At 42.2% G+C, this 26,074-nt stretch overlaps 1 protein-coding gene across 1 annotated transcript in view; it reads right to left on the reverse strand.

Annotated features, from left to right (window-relative positions):
- The window catches only part of arap3 (ArfGAP with RhoGAP domain, ankyrin repeat and PH domain 3), a 37,920-nt gene extending 13,526 nt beyond the window's left edge, over positions 1-24,394 (reverse strand). Inside the window, exons 1-14 of the mRNA XM_084718538.1 lie at positions 24,355-24,394; positions 10,800-10,962; positions 8,997-9,950; positions 7,526-7,566; positions 7,238-7,320; positions 6,971-7,020; positions 6,134-6,373; positions 4,585-4,654; positions 4,027-4,147; positions 3,073-3,257; positions 2,829-2,935; positions 1,957-2,156; positions 866-951; positions 138-320 (exon numbers count right to left, since the gene is read on the reverse strand). Of these exons, the coding sequence (XP_084574664.1) occupies positions 138-320; positions 866-951; positions 1,957-2,156; positions 2,829-2,935; positions 3,073-3,257; positions 4,027-4,147; positions 4,585-4,654; positions 6,134-6,373; positions 6,971-7,020; positions 7,238-7,320; positions 7,526-7,566; positions 8,997-9,950; positions 10,800-10,873 (2,394 nt within the window). The 5' untranslated portion in view covers positions 10,874-10,962; positions 24,355-24,394. The remainder of the gene's footprint in view (positions 1-137; positions 321-865; positions 952-1,956; positions 2,157-2,828; positions 2,936-3,072; positions 3,258-4,026; positions 4,148-4,584; positions 4,655-6,133; positions 6,374-6,970; positions 7,021-7,237; positions 7,321-7,525; positions 7,567-8,996; positions 9,951-10,799; positions 10,963-24,354) is intronic.
- Between the last annotated feature and the right edge of the window lie 1,680 nt (positions 24,395-26,074).

A 26,074-nucleotide genomic window follows, 5' to 3' on the forward strand; every position in this document is an offset into this window, starting at 1 on the left:
TCTGCTGTTTCAACCTTTTCTAATGTGATACTTCAAAATAAAAATAGGTTGATGGAAACACGGTTCCCTTCCCTCCCTGTCGTAGCTGTTCTAAATGTTCTCTTGTTGTTCTGTGAGGTAGAACCCGTCAGTCTGACCTTGAGCAGCTCCTCCTGGCTGTTGAACGCGGGGTGGTTCAGGCGGAATCGTCCCTCCCTGTACTTCTGTGTGATGAACTCCCTCCTCTGCTCAGGCGACGCGTCGCAGTCCAACTCCTCCGACACAGACAGACGAGCCGCCCAGAAATCATTGGCCCGGTCGTTCCCCAGCATGATGAACAGCTGACACACACATAAACAAACAAACAAAGACATAAACAAACAAACAAACAAGGTTCAGGATTACAGAGCAGTTCAGATCTAAACAGAGCGACTAAACACCATGTTTGATCTTTAACGCTGCTCTGGATCTCATGTCCTGAGAGTTACGTACAGACAGGTGACTGAGTAATTACTAGAACACTCAATAGAACACATAATGATGGGTTTTACTTCTGTTTCATTCACTTAGAGGTTTAAATAGTCACTAGATGGCCCTTAGGAGGTTTTAGGGATCATTAAGAAGGTTCTAGGAGTCTTTTAGGAGGTTTTAGTGGACCTTTTTGGGGTCCTGTAGGGGGATGAACACCAGTGAGAGATTTTGGAGCGGCATGTTCTCCACCATCATGCCTCCAGTACAGTTCAACACACTTGGAGAACCTCTGACAAGGAGTTCTAAAGCTCCTCTAGATGTTCATGGTGGAACAACACCTTTATTAACACACTTTGTTAGTTTTTCCTTTCATTTGTCATCCACCTGGTTCTGGTGGTTCTGGTTCTGGTCTCACCTGGACGATCTCATTGCTCCAAACGCTGGTGTCCAGTTTCAGGCTCTGAACTTTTGAGATCATCGTCCCCAGTCCTCTGTGCTGCCCTGCAGACACACACACACACACACACACACACACACACACACACACGAACATGTTGGTTAAATTGTTAAATCAGACAGTTCGGTTTCACTTCATCCTCCTTTTTAATCCTGACCACAGAGCTCTGATTGGTCGGTTGTGTTCAGACTTCTTAAAATCACTGAACAAACGGGTGACATGCCGATTTTTTCTAGATTCTGCAGGTTTGACTTGTTACATTAATGTTGCTTTCGTCTCAGAGATGTTTGGTTTGGTTCAGTCTGATGTTGTTCAGTTAATTTGGTTCATTTGAACTGGTGTGTTGGGACTAAAGAACCAGACCGAGACGACCGGAGGAGGTTCTCAGTCCGCCTCCAGCTGAACTCTGGTTTGTGATGTGGAAGCAGACAAACTGCAGAAGAAGTGGATAATGTGAGGATGACATCACTACAACTGTCCAATGACGGAGTTACATGTCACTAAAACTTCATGTTGTTTCTTTTTTCAATGAAATGGAAACTGAGTGCATAAAACACAACACACGAGTTCAGTTTCAGGTGAGACGAAAACATCCAGACTGACGACACTGAAACACACAGGATGTCACAACACACACACACACACACACACAGTTGAATGCAGTTGAACCAGCACAGTGAGAGTTTCACCTGCAGTGATTCATGTCTCCACAGGTATTCACTGCAACACAAACACACAGTGAAAGTTGTGCAAGTGTGTGAACAGCATCAACACACTCTGTTTACCTGAACAGGTGTGTTGGCAGAAACACACACACACACATTTACTTTTTAGATCAGATAGTTTTTTATAGGACATCCACTGTATAAACTTCTGTTCTGGGTCTGTTTGACATTTTATGATTTTTATATTTGACTTTTCTTATTTTATTGATACTGTGTGATTTTAAACCGTGGGAATAATCCAAATAAAGAGCAAAGAACAACGTTTAATCTAATCTAGATCTACTCTGATCTGATGTATTCTCCCTCTGACGTTCTCTCAGGTACCTGCACAGTTCTTGCAGATGACCACACACAGGTTGATGGAGGCCCAGTCAGGGTTCAGGGCCTTGCAGTCAGCACACATCCTGTTGGATCTGTTGGACCAGATCTTCTCAGCCACCTCGTAGTCGGACAGAGTCTCCGCAATGGACTCCTGCAGCGCCTCCATCCAGTCCCGCTTCTCCCGGTCCGACTCCGCCGTGAAGCTGAGGAGGCGGAGCAGAGGTCTGCTGTGAGGCTTTTTGAAAGGTCGCCACAACAACGGCATTTTAAAGACAGAAATCCACCCTTTTTAAAATTTGCTGGTTTCAACATTCAAACATTATTGAGTTCAGTAAGAGAACAGCAGACTGAGACCAGCAGAGTGAACTGAGCAGCAGCAGAGCTGCAGGGATTTAACTGTAAGGAGCTTTTTCTCACTCAGTGACCTGGTTTTTGGGACCAAATGGCACCGCCTGGCAGAGGACGGCAACATTTTGTTCCCAGTTCCTGAAAAACTAAAGATCTACACATGAAGCGTCTCTGCATTCGCTGACTACGCTGCAACTACTAGTTCCTACATGAAACCTACAAGGTTTGTGGATTATCTCAAGTAACCAGGTCATCATTTTAGTAAAGACACACTGGATCTGAGTTTTTCAAATGTATGTTTTGACACTTTGAGCACCACATTGAGTTCTGGCAGATATCTCCAAAACTCTGCAACTCGCACCAAAATTATCTAGATGGATAAACAGCATGACATGTAAAAGTATGTGTCTTTGATTGAGGTAAACTGTCCCTTTAAAGGATCCTAATTACAAAAATGAAGTGTGTTCATTCAGTGACCAACATGAGCTCAGAGATGTGCAGGTGTATTGATATCAGTGGAGTGATACCTGAAGGTTTTATATGGAGTGATGAGGTCGAAGCTCTTGTGTTTCCCGTCTCTGATCGTCGCTCCTCGAGCTTCGATCAGCGTGATGCCGATTCCGTTACGAAAACACTGCAGACACACAAGTTTCAGACACACACACACACATACAGAGGAAATTCAACAACCTGCAGGTACTGCTGAGCTGCTACACCGACAGGAGGAGCTGCACGACAACCTTACCACAAATAACATGAAGAGAATCTCACCTGTTCGCTCTTATAGAGCCAGATCTGCTCCGTGTTGATGGCAGCGTACACTTTAGATTTGGTTCCTTTCAGCTCGAGGACGCCGTGCTTCTGACAGTGTGATCCGGGACCGAAACGCCGTCGGCCAAACACCAGCTGATCTCTGACGTGCTCCTGCAGCGTGCACACCCAGCGTCGCCTCAGCACTGAGAGAGAGAGTCCGTCATTATCATCATCATCATCATCATCAGCCTTGTTAGTGATTAATGTGTCGCTTTGCTCAGCTGTGATTATCACGCATTTACACTTATTCCTCTTGTTATGAGGACGATTAAAATAATAAATGATGAACAGAAGAGAAGTAGAACATTTTTAAAAGCAGAAATACAACATTTCTAGTCAACATTTTAAGAAAAAGTACAGGAACTTCTGGATATTCAGGAACTTTTGCTGCATGCATTGACTGCAGGTTTAGACTCAGATTTAGTCCTGCTCTCAGCCTTCACCCCTCTCATCATCTTCACTTCCTGTCTCACCCCGCAGAAATAAAACTCTCCTCCATTATCTGCAGAGACAACAGGCCTGCAGAGACCTGGTTCAGAGCCGTCTGAATGCAGCCGGTTAGTGGGTCAGTCTTTTGTCTGTCCCAGCTGGAGCCCGGTCACATGACCTGCTGAGCTTTTTGTTTCTTCTCGTCTCTGTGTCATGTAAAGGCTGAATTAAAGTATTCAAATTTTCCTCTGTGAAAGTTTTTTTGCAGATGCACTATATATTTAGAGCTTACATGATCCTTCTGTTATAACAGACAGATTTTAGAACCAGACCACATCATTTCAGGATCATAACTAAAAGCCTCAGTGAGTATTTTACCAGATAGAACAATCACAAATTTGGAGAACTATTTAAAAAAAATAAAAATAGAAAAATGGATCTTCCCCGGACCAAGTTTGAGTTTGTGTGTGTTCATGTTTTTACCTTCATTATCAGTCCTGAAAACAAAGATCCTGTGACTCGTAACAATTTCAAACTTATTGTCTTTGGCTGGGCGGGCCATCTGGATGGCAGCCAATGGGATCACTCCTTTAGGGTATATGTCCTAAAACAGAACAGGTGAGAGGAAATGATTCAAATTATGTAAATTTACTCCAATGAATCAAAGAGTGACAGATCCCAGACATTTTTCAATTCAATTCAAACTCCAAACAAACAAATGGGGGGGGGGGGGGGGGGGGGGGGACAGCATATCACCAGAGAAACTCTTCGAGACGCGACCCATCGAAGGTAGCTGGTTAGCATGCTAAGCTAAACGTTCAGCACAGGTTTTTGCGTGAATTTGGAGTTTGTGTTTTACAGGCAGAGAAAAGAGGGTGACTTTAATATAAAAATACTCCAAAATGATTATTTCCAAATTAAAAGGTCCATTGTTCAGTCTCAAAATAACCACATTAAACCCAAACAAGAAAATACGATTAGAGATGTGAGAGAAACTCAGATAATCAGGACAGTTATGATAAAATAAACTCTTCTCTGTACCTTCTCACTGCCAAAGTACATCAGGTTTTTGCCATCAAACTTCACATAACGCTTCTGGAAAACGTAGTTCCTGAAAAATAAAAACACACATCAGGTCAACACAAAGAATGAAAAACAAGTTATTTGTGTTACAATCAGCTCAGTTTAGTTTGGTCCATTTTATTTCTGCTTATTATTTCTGAATGTTTGGAGATGTGACATACATTTATAAGATGCAGCTAAAAACAGGTGATTCATGATGAAAATATGTCTGTGTTGATTTTGTTTTAGTATATATATTTGACTATATATATCAGTGAAACACCACAGAAGAACTTTATGTTTTAAAGAGAAACACAAGAAGGAAAGAAAGACAAACACAAACCGAGTGGAGGACGAAGAAGAGGAAGAAGAGGAGGAGGAGGAGAGGAAGATGACGAGGCAGAGGCAGCTCCTTAGGAGGGAGGAGACACAGGGAGGAGCAGAGAGGAGGAGACGCAGCACGATAGCCAGTGCTGACCTCTGACCCCTAACACACACAGACACACACTCTGTACATGAAGAACATCAGACGTGTGAAAATCAGACAGAACAGGAAGCTGTGTTTAACTCTCTGATTCGACCACTGTGATTGGCCAGATGAGAACGTGGGAGGAGCTCCTCAGACTCCACATTCTTCCTCCTCTGAGTGTCCAAATACACAACTTTACTCTGTTCATGTGTTTATCAACACAATGATACTTATTTAAAAACCTGTAAATCCTCTTCAAGCACCCCTGGAAACTCCTCAAGGTCCCTTTGACCTCTTTAAGAACCTCAGGAACTGCCTTAAAAAACAGGAACTGGCTCAAGCACCCCTGAAAAATCTCCAAGGGCCATACAGCCTCCTTTAAAAGATCTGGAACTTCCTTAAGAACCCAAGGAACTTGTTTGAAGACCACTGGAAACTCTTCAAGGACCTCTACAACCTCCTCAAAAACCTCTGGAACTTGCTCAAGACCACATGGAATATCTTTAAAGAACTGTGGAACCTCTTTAAGCACTCTCTCAATTCTCAGACTCTAAACTGAATAAACACAGCCATGAAGAATCCTCCCTGGCCTAACCAGCTGTTAAAATCAAACACACCCCTGGTCTAACCAGCTGTTAAAATCAAACACACCCCTGGTCTAACCAGCTGTTAAAATCAAACACACCCCTGGTCTAACCAGCTGTTTAAATCAAACACACCCCTGGTCTAACCAGCTGTTTAAATCAAACACACCCCTGGTCTACCTAGCTGTACAAATCAAACACACCCCTGGTCTAACCAGCTGTATAAATCAAACACACCCCTGGTCTAACCAGCTGTTTAAATCAAACACACCCCTGGTCTACCTAGCTGTACAAATCAAACGCACCCCTAGTTGCATCAGCTGTTTAAATCAAACACACCCCTGGTCTACCTAGCTGTACAAATCAAACGCACCCCTAGTCACATCAGCTGTTTAAATCAAACTTACCCCTGGTCTAACCAGCTGGATAAATCAAACACTCCCTTGGTCTAACTAGCTGTATAAATCAAACGCACCCTTGTGGAGACAGCTTGTCCAGCCAGCCGCTGATGATGGGCGGGGCCCTCTCAGTCAGGGAGGTGTAGCTGGCGTAGGGGGAGATGGTCAGGTCCTCGTCGGCCTCTAAGGCGAAGGTGTGGGGGGGCAGGGAAAGGTAGCGGGGGGGAGGTGGAGGTTCTCCAACGGTGCTGTAACCCTGAGAGTCTCCGGGGTGAAGAGCCTGAGACAAACGCTTCGTCCAGGAGAACTTCTGAGACCTGAAGATACAAATACAACTTTATTACAGTTTGGGAGCGATTATTCTGACATCACATCCTGTTAACACTTTTACTGTGAAATCTGTGGACACTGCAGATCTTTTATTTTTTGATCCAATAAGATGGTTCATGTTTCAAAGTCGGTTTTTGACTTCAGCAACAGCAGCAGTAGCTTTTCTGTAGCTTATTCTCAACCGCTGTTAACAGAGCTTTGCATTCAACACAAGCCTAAATTAAATTTTAAAAAAGAGCAGGGAATGAAAAATATTGAACACAGACTGCAGTTTATACAATGTGTATAAAGAAAATCCACATAATTAAAGTGGGCCGAGTTCAGCACTTTGGAGAACTCCAGAGGTCAGCTAATATACAGATGATACACTTTTATATATCTGTGTTTTTCCCTCAATTCGGTTTTTGTTTGTTAATTTCTTTTTTTTTATAAATCTATTGTTTGACTGTTTCTTTTAGACGTTATTTTCCTCTTGTGTTGATTGTTTCTTCATTAATTCTTTGTCTGTGTAACGTTTATGTTTTTGTACAATATTCAATATTTGATCATACAAATGTAACTTTACAGAGTTGCTGATGTCTTACCCATGATCCTCTGCATGTTTGTCCTCCACCCTCCTCATCTCTCTTTCACTCTGCAGGACAAAACATTGAATCAACACACTTCTGTCACCAACACCACCGTCAACACTGGATTCAAAATGGAACCAGCCCTGGCAGATTTGTGACCATTCAGGAGCTGATCTCTTTGCAGGCTCCCACTGCAGCCAGGGCGTTTTTAATAAAATGTTTGTGAGGGGAGAAAGAAAGAAGAAAGGGGGACACATGGAGGCAAAGGAGGATGTGTCTGACCTCAGAGATGAGTGGATTTCTTCTAGTTTGGAATACAGTTTCACAGTACGGGCTGATCTCCTCCTCAGGATCATCTGTTGATGCTGTTGAAAAGAAAACAAAGAGTTAATTGTGTACTGAAGTATGGACATTAACGTAACCCCAAACTCAGACATGAGGTCCTGTAAATTCTCAAACAAAATAAACATGATCCAGATGACTTAAATGGTTGTCTTTGTAAATACAGAACAGATTTTTATGTCCACTGTCCACTGACTGTCCACATCATGTTCTTACATCTGTACTCACCTCTGGCTGATCCTGAAGAGTTGTTACTTAAAGTGCTGCCACTGAAAACACACATACATAGAAAAAGACAAATAAACAATCTGTCCAACACAAGCCTACCAATGTCAACAACAGAATGTCAGAACGGTGTGGGAGGATGGGGCTGTTCGAACAAACATACTGGCATCATTATCCTCCTGCAACCACAACCTGGAGCTGGATAAACATCAGGAAATGGATTGATAGACAGATCTATAGACAGACTACACAGCTGTTAATCTTTACTCTTAGACTGAGGGTGCGAAAGCATGAATTGTACCTTCAGTTTAATATTTTAGACTCTCAGCTGATATTTGAATGATAAATGCCAAGCGCAAGGTGGTATAGGAGTATATTCAGGGCGCACGGACTGTGCATCTCCATGTTCACTTTCTATTTTGGTTGCATGTGCAGTGTATAAAAAGGCTGGAAACTGAATATAGACCTGCAGGTGTGGTGATTATTAAATAGTCTCTCAGCCAGTCACATCACTGGTCTCACAGCTCTGACACAGCTGAGCCAATCACACTGCACTTAGGCCCAGGCTAAGAGAGCGGTTAGCCCCACGCCAAGAGCCAGGGCTTTCACAGTGACACAATCCTGGCACGCTCCAAAGTGGGCTAACCCCGACTTAAGCCTTAAGCCAGCTGGCCCTGCTCCAGAGCAGGGTTAGCCCTGAGTTTGTGGGGTTATCCCCGAAAACTGACTCAGGGCTAAAAGCTGTCTGTGTGAAACAGGGCTAAAAGATTAGAAGAAGAGGAAGATAATCAGCCAGGTTAACAAAAAACACATGTATGGGTGTACAGAGACTTTAACCCAGTGTGACTAATATAGTCCTGGGCTTAGCTTAACTCTGGGTTAACAATGTATGCGTGAAAGGGGGCTAAATTAGCCCAAGGTTAAGTCTTAGCCCAGGGCTAAAGGTATGCAGTGTGAAAAGGCCTTACATGGTTTAGAGCATGAACACACATCACCACAAAACTGCACCAAAAGACAGAGAGTTCTCTTCCATCAGGTCGTTATAATAACCCTAGAAATAAAAAATAATGAATAACTAACTTGTGGATTTGGTGATGATTGCATTGAACTGATGATATTTTAGCAATAACTCTAATGCATCTTAGCTCCTTCATGGTCAAATAGTTTAGTTATTAATGTTACACAGTGGCATTTGCACTGTGATGGGTGTGAAGGACAAAACAAAGTTGGAAAAGAGATGACCCCTGGTTATCAGACATCTCCCTCAGATCAGTGTTCTGGACAGATACATGGAGGGACAGACAGTCACACATAGGTAAGTCGTGTGGCAGCGGGAGGCCTGGTCAATCATAAGGACAGGTAGGTCTTATATAATGAGGCTAATGGATTTATTTTGCTTCACACATCTAACAAACAGCAAATAAATTTTGTTGTAAGGATCCTGGTCTGGAAAAAGTCCATCAGAGGGACCTACCTGTTCCTCTCAGGGGTCCGGTCTGATGTCTGCCTGGGTGGAGTTGGAGGAGCTGACTGCTGGCTGCAGTATGTCCTCCCTCCACTGGGGGCAGTAGAACCAGGTAAAGTGCCCCAGTAGATCTCATTAGAGACCATCTCCATCCCGCCACCTCTTGGTGAACCAGACGGCGGGGATCCAGATCCGGAAAGCCGGCTGTTGTCATGACTACGAGAACAAGAAGTCACAGGAGGTGTCTGGTTCTGCTCTGTCTGTACAGGTGAAGAAGAAGAAGAAGAGAATGGTGGGGTCATGGCAGGGGGGACTCCACGGTTTAGTCTTGGTGGAACAGGAGGTAAGTCACCTCCAGCGTCTGATAGAGACAAGCTTCGGCTCGGCTTCCTCCTCGCCGCCTGGCCCAGTCTGCGGCTGGGCGTGGTTGACCTGTCTTTGAGTTCGTCAGGTGTGGGAGTGTCTCCTGAGGTCAGTCCCTCTAACACAGTGAAACAGATGGACTCCTGGGACAGCCTCCTGGGTGGGGGCGGTGCAGGGTCCGGTGTTGGACAGAAGTGGACGGGTGTTGTCCGGCGGCGGTTGAAGACAGTTCTGGGTTTGGGGACCGGTTTCACCACGGGCCTGCTGCTGTCAGCGTTGGTCAGCATGGCGGCGAGGTTCGGAGCAGAGCTGTTCCTGAACGCCTCAAAGTTTACAGGTTCTGTCAACTGTCGGTGCAACACGGCGCTGTGACCTCGCTCTGACAAAGAAATTTCCGTCACAGACTGACAGCGGTCGCGTGGGTGATCAGCTTTCTGATTGGCTCTTTGAGCCTCTGTCCTCTGAATGTGACTGACCAATCGTAGGATTCTCTTCCTATGTCCTGTGGCCGTTATACCCAGGCTGACCAAGGCGTCATGATCCAGGTGTGTGAAGTCTCTAGCTAATAGGAGACCACCTCGACGGAAGGTGTCCAGGTACCTGCGGAGAAAAAAAACATTAAATTTAAACAATGATGATGTTGCCATGTGGTGGAGACTAGTACTGTTACTGTTACTGGTAAATCTTTAGACACTTGAGAGGCGCTGAAAAAAAAAGAGCCAAATCTGAAATGTTGTAAAACAGGTGGAGAGAGAGTAGAAATGATCAGATCAGCACCTGTAGTCTTGATGAATTAGCTGACATTATCAAATGAAGACAGTATTTTGCTACATTACCTAACTAACACTAACTAACCCATGTTAGCAAGCTAACATTTGCGAAGATTAGCCAGCTAAGACAACAATATCAGAATACACTTTACATGCTTTGCAGTAATGTTAGCTTTGACCTTGGACATTTCAAAATAAACTGCCATCAGTCCTCTACATAGAAATTAGTCCACAGGCTGTTGGTCACAGAAGGTCTAATTTTTTAAGTTGCGTTACAATCACTTTACATATTGGCAATATAAACTGATAAATACAATGATAAATAAGATATGATAAATTAGCATAAACACTAGGACCCATGCTAACACATGTTAATGCTAGCAAACCTTATGTACATTGTTATTTGGCTCCATGCTAACACTTTAGCATGCACTGGTAGGTATGTTTTGCCAATGTGTTGTATTTATTTAGCCAATGAGACATAAGGAAGTGCTAGCAAGAGATGCTGAGATGCATGTATATTAGCACATACGACACTGTAGCACGCACAGGCAACTCTATGCTACTGTTAGGTGTGAGTGAGAGGTTAATTGTGTTTGCTATGCTAAGTGTTAGCACAGTTTTTTTGTGGTTAGGCTGTTCTCACAGGTCTTCATCATACAGAGTTTGAGTCTCTGACCTCTCCAGATGGATTGCTACGAGAAGCGTCTCAACCGGCGTGCTTCCATCCAGCGAGGCCATGACCACCAACATGGAGTCTGGATCTGACGTCGTCTCCTCCACATTCAGGAAACAGCACGGCCATCGCTGACCTACAGCGGGGACAGACGACAGCTGTCCATCTGCAGGAGACAAGAACCAAATATAAGGGTAAGATCAAACGTCTGATTCTAACTGTTTGTTTGGATTATGGGTATTGTAGTTTTTAGAGCCGTCAGCTGTAAAGTCTGACTAAAATATGCAGGAGAGGCCTGCCGGTAGCCATAGCAACAGTACTGATGCTTCAGGCCATGTTAGCAGCTAAGTGACCCGTGATGAACCTAATCTGATGAACCGACCATAAACACATCAGGAGGCTCCTCACTGTAAACGTTGTGACTGAAGCTCTGTGAATTCCAGGTTTCTGTTTTTACTGCCCTCAGATGAGGATCACTGTGACCTCTGACCTCGCAGGGGTCACGACCCCTCTCCCAGCAAAACTAAAACCACAGAGGCAGAGCAAAACATGATGTCAGCCGGCGGGTACAGCCGCAGGATTGTTCCCCGGCGTCTGCAGCAGGACGACCTCTGACCTCTGCTGCAGGACACCAGCAGAGATCAGCAGACTGAGGAACAGACAGACAGAGCGGCTCGGTTTGGAAACACCGCCGGCCATTTAATGACGGACAATAACACACACACATACACGCTGTCATGTGACGAGTGTCAAGTGACAAGAAGCGAGTCTCTAGTCAGGATTATTTTTAGAAAACTGAGATAATAAACAGATTTTATTTTGATGCATCCGACAAGTTAGAGATGACACTCTGTGAGAAAAACCCTGATAAATCTTTTTAAATAAAGTTTTAATGAGAAAACTGGTCTCTAAAGGAAGTGATGCAGCCTGTTTGCAGGGCCCTTTCACTGGCTCACAGTATTTCCTGTATCAAGACATTTATATTTACCAAAAGGCCATGTGCCTCTCAAAGTCTCTTTAGTTTTAAATGCAGCTGTAACGATTACTTGATTATCAAATTAGTTGCTAACTATTTTTATAATCATCTTGAGTCATTTTTTCTATGATTTCCTCTTCTTAAACGTGAATATTGTCTGGTTTCTTCACTCCTCTCTGACAATGAACTCAGTATCTTTAGGTTGTGGTCAAAACAAGACATTTGAGGACAACGGTGATCAACATTTTTCACCATTTTCTGTCATTTTATGGACCAAACAAGTTTGTGAAAGAGAGGTGAAACACTTTGTTTCAGCCCTGAGTTGTGTCTGACAGTTTTCTACTCAGCTGAATGTTACCTGAGAGTCAAAACTCAGGGAAAACTCTCTCAAAGCACAGAAATGTAGCTTCACTGGGAGTGTTCACATCTTTCAGATACCAGTTACACTTTTCTTGCAACAAACAGCAGCAACACACAGTGAACAAAGACCACTCCACACACACACACACACATACACACACACACACACACACACACACACACACACACACACACACACACACATACAGGATACAGGGAGTGCCTGCAGCTGAGGCGAGGCCTCAAGCTGAAGGGTGGAGGGCTTTCAAAGAACAAATTGTGTGTGTGTGTGTGTGTGTGTGTGTGTGTGTGTGTGTGTGTGTGTGTGTCCGTGTCCTTGTGCAGCAGTGATTGTGTATCTCTGTGTTTCCTGAAAAAGTTTGGAATTCATTTTCACCTCACCTTTATTTGTGTGTGTGTGTGTGTGTGTGTGTGTGTGTGTGTGTAGCCAACAATTTATACATTCAACATGTATCTTTATATCTATAATATACAATCACGTGTCACGTGCGCAGTTTTTTTTAACTATTTAATTGTTCTGCGATACATTTGGACTCTTCTCTGTCACTGTTTGCTGCGTCATCTCAGCGCCTTACTGATTTAGAAAACAGGCAACTCATCTCATTCATCTTGTTTTAATTTTTTCTTGTTTTTATCTAAAAAGATATACTCGTATTATCGACTCGTGATACGACCCACTCGAGGTGTGTGTGGATGTGTCTGCAGACACTCTGCAGTTCTCTGCCTCACCAACCCAGAATGTTGGTATTTGACGTCCTGATGCGTTCATGAACGATTCAGACAGTGTTTGCCACCGTTATCACTTTAAAGAAAGCTTGACAGACATAGCAACAGTAACTAAGGAAGGTGGAGCTTAGCTGGATCAATTGGATAGAGTAGGGGTGTGCAACCTGCGGTTCCAGAGCTGCATGTGGCTCTTTTGCCCCTTTCCAGTGGCTCCCTGTGGCTTCGAAAGAAACTGCTATAAAAAATAGAGAATTTAACAGATGCGGCTCCAGAAAGACTGTTTTTTCTATTGGCCAACAATGGCTCTTCTGCTGGGACACACCTACAACCAATCAGAGCAGTGAAATGTATGACGTGATGCTTCTCTGTCTATCATCGTATAGAACCCATAAAGAAGAGCTGTGATTGACCTTACTGGATACAGGATGAGAGTAAAACTGAAACTGATGAATCTCCCACAGCTCACAGACTCTGGTTCCCAGACTACAGATGTTTTTGATGGGGGAAACCAGAAATAGAAAGGCCTTTTCCCCAGGCGAGATTTGGACACAGGACCTTCATTCTGTGAGGCCACTGAGCCTCCGAGCCGCCCACAGTCAAGACTCAGCTGCTGCTGCAACACAAGTGAAGCTGCAGACACCAGCAGGCTGACTGCACACGTTTGACCACATAAAGGCCGTCAGCGATCAGAGACGAGATTGACAGATTATAACTGAACTGGAGACAAAATATAAAAGTCACAGTCACACCACAGGGAAATATAAAGACTGTAGTGAAGGGTGAGACTCTCTGTGACAAATAAACTGTTTCCTGATTCAAGACTCGAACAGTCTGTTTGACTTTGTGTCCAACAGGTCACAGAAACTGATCCTCAGAATGAGACGAAAAGGACAGAAGTGGAGCCTTAAACGGTTTTAATCATCTGTGAGTCACAGACACAACAACAGGATAACTGGACCACAGACCTGACTGTCAGTCCTGATTCACCTCATCTGACGTCATCTGAACCACAGCCTGAGGGAAAGAACAACCTGCACTGTTTCCTGTCTGCACCTTCACAATAAAGGTGAAACATCTTTGTAAAATTTAGAGCTGCAAGAACTAATAGATTAGTTGTCAACTATTAAATTAATCAAACATGAATATTATCTGGTTTCTTTAGTCCTGTCTGTTGTGGACAAAAAAGACATTTGAGGACGGCATCTTGAGCTTTGAGCAACATTTCTCACTTTTTCTGACATTTTATGAATCAAACAACTAACTGATTAATTGAGAAACGCATTAAGACATGACGGTTGTCTCAGTGAAGAAATGAGACTGTCCATTACAAACATGAACACACTGAACAGCGACTGAACGACAAGCTGGTTGAGTGACATCAGAGGGATACAAAGAAAAAGAAGAATAAAAAAACACTGAAAACACCAGGCTGACACTGAATGTGACCGCATGATAAAAATAACTGTTGGACACACACACACACACACAAAGGTCAGCAGCGTCCAGTGTGAAGACAAAGGAGGAGGAGGAAGTGAGTCACAGCAGCTTCCTCCTGTCGACATTTTTCCTCCTCAAACTTCAGCTGCTTCACATGAAACAGCTTCTGTTCTCAGAGCGGACACACAATCAGCTGGATCACACACACACACACACACACACACACACACACACACACACACACACACACACAAAAAAAAAGGTGCAATACCTGGAAAATCACTCTGAGGGATGATTTCATAGAAGACGAATCCTCTAAGACTAAGACAGACTGAAGCATCAATAAGACTTCATGACCAAAACAAAACACCAGTTAAAACCTGAATTTGTTAAAAATTAAATCTGTCACTGAGTCATCAACATCGCCGTTATTTACATGCAGTACCCGAGCTCGTTCATCGTCCTAACCCAGACAGGAAACAGCAGGTACAACAATCAACAGAAGGTTCCTAATCAAAAACACTGAGGTCACATGGTACAGTAGGTGTCTCAGACCTGCAGGATGCTGCTCTGCTTCTGATTTATAAGCTGGAAAAACATGGTGGTCAGCTGCTCAAAGACCGGCTTTGACATGAGACTCAGGACGGTGGAGTTTTCTTCCCTAAAATGGACATAATATTTTGTTTTTTAAGACATTACTTTTACCAAACTGTTTACATGGCAGATCAAAATGAATCCTCTGCTAATATGGCTACAACTTTTATTATATATAATATCCAAGCATATAAAAAATTGTACATAATCAAGTCTTTTATGATCTTAAACAGTTGATGTGTTTCTGGACTTTTTCTCTACATGAGTCTCTCCTCCAGCCCACACTGGCCAACATTTAGATTTAAATATGGGAGTATTTTTACCATCTGTCCACAGCTGCTCTGTAAATAGATATAAACTTGTCAAAAAGGTTTGGAAATTTATGTTTGGTCTATCACATCTCTGCTGTCGCTGTATTATAAGCAGTGTGTCTTATATCATTGGACAGCCTGTTCATTTCCCTTTTATGATTTTCAGCTAAAAATTTAGAAACAATCACAACGACCAAGGGAGCTATTTTCTCCACCCTTTAAAATCTACTTGAATTCTCCCACAGAGATCAGCTCTGCCACTTTCAGATCCTTTTATAAATTATACTGTAAGAAATGCTTCTCCTGCATGTCATGAAATCATGAAATTCCCTGCAGCACCTGAACGCAGCAGAGCACAGCCCCGTAATGTTACGCACCGTTACTCGCTGTGTTTACCTTCATTAACTCAGCTGTTAAATTATAAGCACACAGACCGTCTGCACACACCAGACCTGTCGGCTGTTAGATAAACATGCAAAACCTATGGCTCCATTAATGACAGTTCTTCATAATAAAGTTCGAGGCCATGCAAATTACAGGAGTTCCTTGGGAGAGATAAGAAAACAGAAGGGTGCCGGGAGGTGGCCATGAAATGTGGGAGGAACCCAGGCACAGTTGGAGTGATCATTTCTGCATTAAAATTTTCATTTTTACTGAATAAGATAAAATAAAATCATGCATCTCTGCACTGCAGCACTACAGTTCCTCATTATAATGCTGTTTACTGCAACATGACAGCCGGACAAACATCAGGTGCAGGTGAGTGCACTCTCTTTTTCTTTCTTTCTTTTCTCTTTCTTCCTCCCTCCTTCCCTCCCTCTCTCTGGACGAGGGGGAAAAACCTCTGCATCTCTTTTCCTCTTTTCAAAACTCTTCTGCAAATTCAATGAAGGACAGAACTGGCAGGAGCAGCACAGCAGCAGCCACTCTGCCTGTCCAGATTTCTTTTAGCGCAGATTTCTGAAGATAAATTCAAGGAGGAAAAAGCAGTTTGTAATGAACACGCTGATAACCTGATTTATAGTGACTGAGAAGTTAGCTGTTCTGCTCATTTTTTGTTTTTAAAGACCCAAAACGGTTTCAAAGTCGGTGACTGTCACAGTGAGCAGCTCAGGTGAAGCTTTGAAAGAACCCGAAACTTGAGAATGTCTTAAGTTTCCATTCTTAAATCAGTGCAGCACATTATGTAACTGTAAACTTAGCTGGAGAAAGTGAAGGGGGAGGGTGCAGAGAGAATCTGATGTGAGAGGAAAAGGAGGCTCTGAGGAGGAAGAGAGTTCACTGCAGGAAGCTGCTGAAAGCTGCAGATAAAGACCAGAGGATACACACACTTCCATCACACTTCCAGCTTTAAAACACTGCAGGCCAACAGACAGAGGGACAGTTAGAGGAAGAGTTTCAGAGCGGAGAGGTGGCCGTCTGTGCCCACAGCGCTGTCTGACAGGCAGCAGCCACTGTAGCTCCTGATGCATCAACATCAGATAAGAAACCACTGGAAGGTTGATTCAAATCTGCTGCAACTACAACTTCAGTTCACTGCAGAAATACTAACAGAGCATGTTAGAGCCATGTGAAGCAAAGGTCTGCAGCATCTCTGTGAGGCAATTAAGCCCCGCCCCCACAGGACTCTGTACACCATCAAGGTGCCTCGTCACTTTCTGTGTGCTTGCAAACAACAGAACAATGTCTAAAAGCTGCAGTGTGGTGTAGGGCTGAACAATTTTGAAAAAATATCTAATTCTGACTGATATTGCAGTCATGATATGATTTAGAATATTAGAGGTTATGATGATTTTAAATAATTTTAAACAATTTTTAAAGAAATCAGAAAATATTCACATATAAGAAGCTGAAATCAGAGAATTTGGACTTTTTTTTGACTCAAAATGATTTATCAATTAATTTATCCTGTCATCGTGTCATATGACTGATCCAGATCCATTATACTGCAGAGAAGGCAGACATCAGCTGATAACTCACAACTCACAGCAAACTGGATGGACAAACAGCTGGTGAGAGGAAAAAATATGTATTTGTTTTATTTTGATTTGAACTGCCCCTTTACAATGAATGAAACTGAGCTCATCTGGAGAAGAAGGTTGTTTGTTCACATGCTGATTCGAGTCTGTCCCTCATACTCACTTCTTCTTCACTGTCTCTGTGCGTCTGAATCCTCTGACACAACTCTATATGATGCAAACACTTGTTCCTGAATCCAAACGTCTGCAGAATGAACAAAGACAGCTGACGTTTGAAGAAGCAGCTGAAACCGAGCATCACAGAGGGGGATGATGGGAGTTCCCCTGCAGCAGACAATCAGACAGACAAATAGACAGCTCAGCACTGACGCCACTCAAAGTCAGAGATTCTACTTGGGAACTTGTGAAATCCGTCACTGTCACATACTGAAACTTGTTCATGTTGTCGGTTTTCCTCCTCTGTGTTGTTTATGTGTAGGAGGCTGAACTGCTGAGGGACCAACTGTGTGCACACGTGTCCAAGAAGCTTGTCCTTGTCAGTCATGTTTTTCTTTACTTTTAGCATCGTGCATCTGAGGCACTTTCAGGTCTGAAGTTCAAAAATCTTACCTCCGACTTTCACTGGAATGCAGCTTTAAACAGGTGAGACTCAGACCTGCTGACTGAGTCTGAAACTCTGATCGACAGCTGCAACAATTAATCAATTATCAAATTAATCAGCAGCCCTACTCTGACCACCTCTAACCTCTAGGTTCCCTGTCTGTTTCCTCCTCCTCCTCCTCCTCCTCCTGCTCCTCCTCCTCCTCCTCCTCCTCCTCCTCCTCCTCCTCCTCCTCCTATCTCTGTCCTGTTGTTGTGGATCTGCAGCAGAACAAAACACAGGATACAGCTGTCCTTCACATTGATACAGAGGAAACAAACACACACACACACACACACACACACACACACACACACACACACACACACACACACACACACACACACTTTGGTGCATCTTGAGTTTGTCACTTTTTCTTTTTTTCACCTTCAGTCAGACTGATTAACTTTTGCATCACAGCTGCATCAGAACTGATCAGTTTGTGGTTCCTCGGTGTGCAGAACGTCGTAACTGTGTTCTGAGAAGTTCTATGTAAATAAAGCTGAATATAATTCAGTCAGTTCTGAAACACTGAGGTCATTTGAATCAAATCAGTCGAAGTGTTCCACATTAGGAGTCCTGTATCTGACATAAACGTTTTGATTATTAAATGAATCACTGGAGTAATTTTATAAGATAATAAATTATGAGAAAAAGGTTGAAATGATGATTTTTTGACTTTGTATCTCTGTCTATTATCTCTAATGTCACAAATCATATCACAGCTCCAATATCAGTCAAAATAATCACAATCAGATATTTCCTTCAAAATCACCTGGCTCTAATTATTAGGGATTCTGATGCTTAATCAATAATAGTTTAATTGTTGTTAAGAATTGAACCAATTAAAATAAATCAAATTAATTGATAATAAATTGATAGTCTAGTATTGTGTTGAAGTTTAGTTCTGTATGGTGACGGCTGTCTGACTGATTTCTGTCTGGGATTTATTGATCAGATATGAACGGACATATCATGAAAACAACAGTAGAAATGATAAGTTTTTCTTTATTATGTTTCTGTTTGATTTGAGCTGAAAATGAAACAGAACTTCTTTCAGAAACTGTGTTTTTTCTTCTGCTGCCGTCCCACACCTCCCCAAACACCAAACACACCCTTTCCTCTTCTCATCCACCCATCCCTCTGTCTGTCCTTCCTCTCTCCACTCCCTCATCATCATCATCATCATCATCATCTATAATTCTTTCCATCCTCTCAGTTCTCCCTCTTCTGTCTCTTCTTCTATTGTCTTTAAATCTCAGCAGCTGATGAACTGATTCATTTCCAACCTGATTATTTCACTGTTTCTGGGAGGTTTGATCATATGAGACCTCAGCAGGGTTGGTGCTTCGCTCTGGAACAAACCTGAGAACCTCTAAACCTCTGCTGTCTGTCACACAAACGTCAGTAATGACGTCGGACTTTCACATCATGTTCAGCCTGGTTACCATCAGACTGTCAGTTTATCTGTCTGTCCACAGGAAACTCAGTGTTTCCCCCTGAGGGCTGCTGTCAGGGGGCTGATGGCTAGCATGCTAACTGCTAACATCACAGCACTGATGCGACAGGAAAGACAGACAGCAAGTTTCATATCAGTCCATATCAATAATTATTGATCATGAGGACTGTGACTAACAACATGTTTTGTACTCCAACAGATGGAAGCAGCTGAGGTGAAAAAATGAGTGAATATCAGAATATTTTTGACCAAATACCTCGATATTGCAACAACATCACAGGGGTGACTCTTGGTACTTTCACAAAATATTAATACAATGAGATAAAGTTAAACAGGCAACGTTGTAAAACTTTAAAAAAGTAATGACATCACTTAACTGTACTGCAGCCTTAAAACGAGGGAAAAGGCGACACTTCTGACATCACGATATAACAATATGCAAAATCAAACTCAAGATACTTCGTCTCATATCACAATATTGATATAATATCGATATATTACCCAGCCCTATTCACATCACACAACAGAGCAACTCATCTTCATCTCCACCTGCAGCCTCTTCCTCATCCTCATCTGTCGCTGCACAGACAGGAAGTTAAAGAAAGCGACAGTATGGAGGAACGTGATTGGATGACAGAGCTGCCAATCAACGCAAACAAAGCTCTCTGTGAGGGAAAGAGCAGAGAGAGGAAGAGTGGGAGGAGGGAGGAAGAAGAGAGTGACCTTCATTCTTCACCTCCACCACCGAGGAGAGAGAGAGGGTGGGCGAGCCAGCAGTACAATAACAGTGAGTGTGTATTGTGATGAACAGAGGCTCGATTGTTCCAGATCTGTGACTGGAACCACACACTGACACACACTGGGAACACTGGGAACTCTGGGTAACACTGACAGCACATTGGGAAACTGTGGCGTACAGTCACGTCTGTCCAGATACTGAGGACACACGGACAGACAGACAGGACAGGAGGGACGTGTCGTCTCTGTGGTGTGTTCATGACCTGTAGGATCTGCGGAAAATCTCTCGCAAGTCGCATGAGGTCTCTGATTGGTTCTTCTGACAATAAAGAGAGAGTTTAGAATGTCCAGAGCTTTACATCAGCACTTGAACACACCACACACACACGTTCAGAGTGAGAGAGTAAACACATGATGATGATGTTTCTGACATTTTATTAACCAAACAAGGAATCAATTAACCAAGAAAATAATAATTGATAAACAGATTAATCGATGACTACTTTAAATACACTGGTTATCTTTTGATATAAGAAACATAGACACGTGCACTAATCAATAATACAACTGATATTTTTTGACTAATAAGGTTAATAAGGCTATAATATTAAATTTAAGAAAGATAATAATTGTCATTCATCAATTTTGTTAATATGACTTTTTGCATATTAACTACTCTGTCTCAAAAAATACTCGTCAAAGTAATCACATTACTGCTGTAGTAATTAATAATGTTACTTTAGATTTTTTTCTATTTGGTTAAAATGACTTTGGATGTGAGACATCGTCTGCATTCAAAGGTTCTCCAGGAGACAGAATCTGATATTTGAGAACATCACTGTGACTCTGTTCACTGTTTCCTGCAGATGATCATCAGCTGCAGACCTGCAGACAGTCCAGGTGGAAATCTGTGAAAATCTCTCTCTCCTTCTCTGAGTCACGATGAGTTTCAGAGTTGATTCTGATTTCTACGTCACTGAGGCACGGGGCTGCAGCTAACTATTATTTTCATAGTCGATTAAGAGGTCGATTACTTTCTTGATCAATCGATTAACAGTTGTTTGTTTTAAGATGTCAAAAACAATTCATGTTTAAGCTAAAATCAGAGAATTTTGATATAAAAAAATAAATACTCAAATCAATTAATCGATTATTAAAATAGTTGGTGATTAATCTAATAATCAATGAATAATCGATTGACTGACAGATGTTCTGGGTGTTGCTGAGCTGCAGATTGTATCAGTGTATCAGACTGTTTAGAGAATCTGAGGATCATTTTTGGGTGGCGTGTCCCTTTAAAGCCCTCTCAGTCATGTGATCAGCTGCAGGCAGAGAACAGGTTCCACCGACCTGTCACACAAACACGAAGCCGCTCATGTGGTCGTCGTGGCAACAGGGTGTAAAATGTGCAGAATGCTCCTTTAAGGAGTCGAGGCTGATGATGTCAGAGCGGACGTGATGACATCACATTGGTTTGTTTTCGGGAGTTTCTGAGGAGGAACTTCCTGTTTCTGTTCTTACATACACGCGCACGCACACGCACACACACACACACACACACACACACACACACACACACACACACACACACAGGATGGTGGGTGTGTGTGTGTGTGTGTGTGTGTGTGTGTGTGTGTGTGTGTGATGTAACATCTGTTGTAATCAGCTGATGTTGTTAAACTATAAATGCAGGCTGCTCTCAACACGCCCTGTTTAAATAAAAATGTCTGCTCTTCTCGTGTTTCACATCATTTAGTCTGAACTCAGGCTGCACAATTAATTGCAATATTATTCAAAATCACAGAAACAGAATCAAATCGTCATTTTTGGAAAGAAGAAAAATGTCCTGGTCTAAAAATCATGTTCTACAGATGAAAGACATCATGTTTGTTTGGTTCAGATCTTGACAAATATCACGTCATCATGACTTCAATACATTTTTTTTTTCAGCAAAAATGAAAATTGCAATGCGAAAATGATAATTCACACTAACTGTACTGCATATTGCAATTCTAGTCAAAATAATCACAATATGGCTCACTTACCATAAAAAACCAACAATAAATAAAACACGTTCACCCAGGAGAGTGGACTTCATGTCCTGAGTCAAACAGAGGTAAGGTTTTCAAATTTAAGTCAAGATTGGCCGACAGCAAAGTTGAAATAGTTTGAGTTTTGAGCTGCTGCTGGACGAGCAGGAGCCACGTGAAGAGCCGCAGTTCTCTCCAAAGAAAAACTAGTCGCTGATTGCTGACGCCTTTCTGAAAACATTTCTGACAATAAAATCCCCTAAATCTGACACACTGGACCTTTAATGTATCAGAAGTAAAAGGACTCATTATGCATGTAAAAATAATTTACATGACTGGATTAAAGTTACTGATGCGTTCATGTGTCCATCGCTGTCATGCTGCAGCAGGTAAAGTCCTGCAGGCTCTGACTGGTAATCTGGAAATTCTGGCAAATGCCAGATGTGTCGGCCCACCCAGAGGGTCACAAGGCCGCCACCAACAATGTGGGAAAGTAAATTTGGCCTGACGGCCGCGGCCCACTTAATGTGATCCGACTCGGGGGTAACCTCTCCCCACCCCGTCAAGTGGATCTGCCCAACCGCGTGATGTCAGAGGTCAGACAGGAAATAACGAAATGAAATCAAAGCAGAGAGAAATGAAATGACTCGAGTAAAGGACAGAAAAAGCAAAAAGGTCAAAACATCAGAAACAATATAAAATCTATATGTCATGTCTGCTCTGAATGATTCTGTTACAAGAAGAAGAGAAGAAGAATTCTCCTCCTGTGACGACGTTTTATTCTGAAGCTTCAGCTGAAACAGGAAGCTGGGCTTCCTCTTTACAGGATGTTTGTGTTGCATGTGAACGCCCTCCTGAACGCTGTAGGACTGTAACTCTTCATCAATCATCATCATCATCATCATCAGAGGGTCTCATTTACAGCATCATGTTCATGTTTCTGCTCTAACATCAACTGAGACGAGCTGCTCTGCAGAACAAATACAAATGAATCAAGTTCCTAATTAGGTTAACTAACTGTTTTAACTCACTAGTAAACAATGTAATGTTTCGTTAACTTTTCAGCTAGCTAGCAAACAATATAAGATTTTGTTCAGAAACACAAAGAACCCGAATGGTTTTCCTCCCTCTTTTATTCTTACTAAGTCCTGACAACACTCAAATTTCATTTTTAATGATTTTTTTTTTTAACTTGGTTAACCAAGCGTCTCCATAGCGATTCAAATCTATTACATGTCAGTTTAATCTTGAATTAACTAAACTGAGATTTGTTTTTTTTAACAACAAAGTTCTGCTTAGTTTCAAACCTGAGTTTACTCATTTTAAACCTAGTTTTGCTAAACTCTGATCAGAACTAATCTTAGATTGAATTAGGTTCACCCTTATTGGTGGAACCCAGTCTACTTCTGTAGTTTTACTTTAGAAAAGCTGTAAAATGTACTTCTGCTTTACTTGTAACAAGTATTTTTACACTGCAGTATTGATGCTTCCATAATCTAAAAAAAAAAATGTTAAAATGTTTTAAAAAATCATATTATGATTATGTTGACAGACGTTACAATGATTGATCATTCGTAAGAATTAACAAAAAAATAAATGATTAAAATCATTTATTTGTTTTTGGAGGTCAGATCAATTCTGTGCAGGATCACAGTTCTTCATTATGATCCTGTTTATCACAGTTTGAATGTTTCCCTGCATCACATTATGATTTTAAAAATACTTTGATTAAAGGTGCAGCTCCAAGTCTAAATCGAAAAATCGAATCGAATTGACCTTAAAATTCGGAGTCAAATCGAATCGTGGATGCATGACACCTGGAACTGCTTCACTTTGTGTTTAAACGCCTGACCGCTCAGAAAATGAAGAAAAAATTAACTTTTTAAAGTCAGATTTCATGCACGTTTGTTCTCTTTAAAAGTCAAGTCATATTTCCTGCTCACAGTGTTATGATCTTTTTCCACAAACAGCCCTGATGAAGATATTTAATAAAGTTGTCTTCTTGTAAAACCTGTCCTCTGACTCGGAGTCCTGGTCCCCTCTCTCTCCGTCTGTCTCTGAATAATTCATGTTTGTGACTCAGTTTGCGCCAAAACTTCCTCTGTGCGTCATTCCGTCAGAAAACTCAAAGAACCTTGGAGAACCAGAGACAATCAGAGAACCGGGACCCAGTCAGGACTCATAGGACAGACAGACAGAGGGACGAGCAGCTTCCTGCAGGACTCTGTCCCACCGACAACACCAACATCAGCTTCAGTCTGACTCCAAAAGATTCAAAGTGTCTCACCTCTGATCCGGGACTGGTTTCTGCTCTGATCCGGACTGGTTCCTGGTCCCTGTCCTGGTCCCTGTCCTGGTCCCTGTCCTGGTCTCTGTCCCGGTGAATAAACCACTTCGGTCCGGCGCGTGTCTCAATCCTGACTGGGAACTCTGGGAGGAGAAACTGAACTCCGCTCTGATCTGAATTAAGTAAAATTACACACAATAATATCTGCAGAGGCTTCCGGCTACGCGTTTCAAAATAAAAGCATCGAGACAGGAAACTGCTGCTGCTGCTGCTTTTCTGCCAAAAAAAAAACTAAAAAAAAAAGAAGAAAAGTCATTAAATTCGGTTCTGTTGAAGTTTATGGGAGAAACACATTGAAACTCAACATAATCTACACTGCCAAATGCCTCCAGATTACAGACCCTGTATTACAGACCTTGAACAGACATTTATCACTTGTGACATCAGAAATAAATTAGGTTCAGTTTTACAGCACTGTGCTGAACACTGCAGTAAAACTTTGTAGTTTTTAGCTGCACAAAATGTACAATTTGTAGTCATTACTGTTTTTGGATTTTACAGAACTCTAAAAATAAGAATAAGAATGAAAACATGAGCTTGTCTAATGTAGGGATGAGTACCGTCAGGATTTTATCTATGAAGTGTGTTTCAATTCAATCAGTCACTCAGAAATAAAATGTCATAAAAAGACAAACAACAAACAAACAAAACACAAATAATCATTTAGAATAAGTGTCATTTTAACTTCTCAACAGAAAAAGATGAATTTTAATTCTTATTGTTAAATTTCTTCACTAACAGACAGATTCATAGTTTTTACACTGTGGGTGTTAAATTCTCTCCATATTTCTCTGAAGCTTTTTACAGTTAAGTTTGTTGTGTTGTTTTATTTTGAAGTTTCTGTGTCATTTCCTGTGGAGACCCCGCCCACTGTTCTGTGCCCTCTGATTGGATAATTGACCCATGTTCAGATGTAAATCAGAGGTCCTGATGAAGAAACATGTTGGTTTAAGTCAAACTGGTTCAGTCGGTCACTGAGTTTGGTTCTTCATTTTCCTCAGCAGATGTTTTCTTTGTAATCTCTGTTAATCCTCACATCACAAGTTTCTATCTCCGTCTAATCCCTGACGCTCTTCACCACACAGTCTTCATCACAGTCTTCACCACACAGTCTTCATCACACAGTCTTCATCACACAGTCTTCGTCACACAGTCTTCACCACACAGTCTTCATCACACATGGTGCACACACATGTGAACGTGGCTCCAAACTAAAGATATACAGTGAAGATTCAGGTTAAAAACGTGGCGTAAATGACGTCTTTCAAGTCAACCTGGCATGTCGGGCCTTTAGGAGACTTGGATTACATCAGACAAGCAACATGGAGGCATTTTATTGTTTTATTCTGTTGTTTTTTTATGTTTGAATTCTCTTCCATTATTCTTCATTCTGCAACACTGCTTTCCTGTGAATCTGCAGGAAAACAGTTCTGGGGACTAAAAAAAAACCAAACCCAACCTTCAGTCAGCATGAGGCTGAGCAGATATCTGGATCTGGTCCACCTGCTGTTGACGGAGCAGCAGGTGGACCAGATCCGATCCAATCAGAACTATCAGGACTGTAAAGGACTCATGACTCCAGTCCTCAGTGGACAGTGTGAATGGACAGCAGTGTCCTTCAGCTGAGCGGCGAGGGCGTGAACAGCGTGTCCTGTCCTCT

The sequence above is a fragment of the Lutjanus erythropterus genome, chromosome 5 (assembly GCF_056507025.1).
Source record: "Lutjanus erythropterus isolate fLutEry1 chromosome 5, fLutEry1.hap2, whole genome shotgun sequence".
Lineage (NCBI taxonomy): Eukaryota > Metazoa > Chordata > Actinopteri > Lutjaniformes > Lutjanidae > Lutjanus > Lutjanus erythropterus.